At 36.7% G+C, this 1,367-nt stretch overlaps 1 protein-coding gene across 1 annotated transcript; it reads left to right on the forward strand.

Moving 5' to 3' along the window:
- LOC120578387 (uncharacterized) lies at positions 1-375 on the forward strand. The gene has a single exon (XM_039831074.1). It carries the CDS (start codon positions 1-3, stop codon positions 373-375), a length of 375 nt encoding a protein of 124 aa, XP_039687008.1.
- Positions 376-1,367: the final 992 nt, after the last annotated feature.

A 1,367-nucleotide genomic window follows, 5' to 3' on the forward strand; every position in this document is an offset into this window, starting at 1 on the left:
ATGAATCATAGCGAAGCTGGGGAGAAAAGGATGCTGGATCTTCATGAGTTAGAGGAATTGCGGCTCGATGCGTATGAAAATGCCTTGATCTATAAAGAACGAACAAAGAAATGGCATGACAGACGCATTATAAGACGTGAATTTAATGAAGGTGAGGTAGTGTTGCTGTTTAATTCTAGGCTAAGGCTGTTTCCTGGAAAGCTTCGCTCTCGATGGAGTGGACCATTTGAAGTCACTAAAGTAAATCAATCAGGTGCCATTGAGGTCTGGAGCGAATCCACTGGTAAATTCCTAGTGAATGGCCAAAGATTAAAACACTACCATCCAGCAGCGAAAGTAGGACATGTCGCTACTCTTGTTATGTGTCCTCCTTGAATGTTGCCACTCTGAACTGTCGAGCTACCGACATAAAACGAAGCGCTGCATGGGAGGCAACCCATTGTTTTTCTCTTTTTCTTCCAGCTTGTTTTTAGTTCAATAAGTTTCAATCGTTTGAATGAGGTTTAGCGTTTTTCCAAAGTCAACGACGGGTTGACCGTCATCGTTTGTGACGACCGTCATGAATTCCAACGGTCTGCTGGTCATTTTCGGTGACGCCCGTTACTCTGTTTGACGATTAGACCGTCACCCTTCGTGACGCCCGTCAAAGAATCTGAACAGCCCGTGGGTCCCACACCCTTTCCCCCACTTAACACCCTTTCATTTTCTTTTCTTCCCTCCTTCTCTCACAATCGTACCCTTTTCTTTCTTTTCCCCTTTCATTTTCTCTTCTTCCCATTGCATGCAACATCCATTATCAAACTCTTTCACCTCTCATCAAATTCTTACCACAAAAATCCCAAATCCAGCATGTCATACCCCAAATTTGGACCATTTAAAATATTTTTGTCCATATTTTATAATAGTCCAGATTCTCTTTTATTCATTTTTTTTACCTTTTAAAACTCGTGTTTTTCGTCATTAATCATTTAAAAAAAACTTTCATCTTGCATTTAAGTCCTCGCTTGCTTTTTTTACAATATTTAAAATCACTTCATTTGAATTTTTATAAACGCATTTTATAATCCTTTTAGTCATAACAGGCAAGTCATTTTAAAATGGCTAATTGTATTTTAAAAGGCGTGTCTTTTTAATCATTTCAACCGAAATTTCGGCAAGGAGGATACTTTGAAGTACCTCATGTCAGATTTGAAGGGACTTTTTATTTTCTTTGTTTTAGGTTAGTTTGTTTATTATTATTTTATTTTATTTTATTTTTTTAGAAAAAAAAAACAACAAAGAAGTGAAAGTCACGTGAGTGACTTCCTTCCTTTTCTTTTCTTTTCTTTTTTTATTTTTATTTATTTATTTTATGCATTTTGTTTTTA

This window comes from Medicago truncatula, chromosome 2 (assembly GCF_003473485.1).
Source record: "Medicago truncatula cultivar Jemalong A17 chromosome 2, MtrunA17r5.0-ANR, whole genome shotgun sequence".
NCBI classification, from domain to species: domain Eukaryota; kingdom Viridiplantae; phylum Streptophyta; class Magnoliopsida; order Fabales; family Fabaceae; genus Medicago; species Medicago truncatula.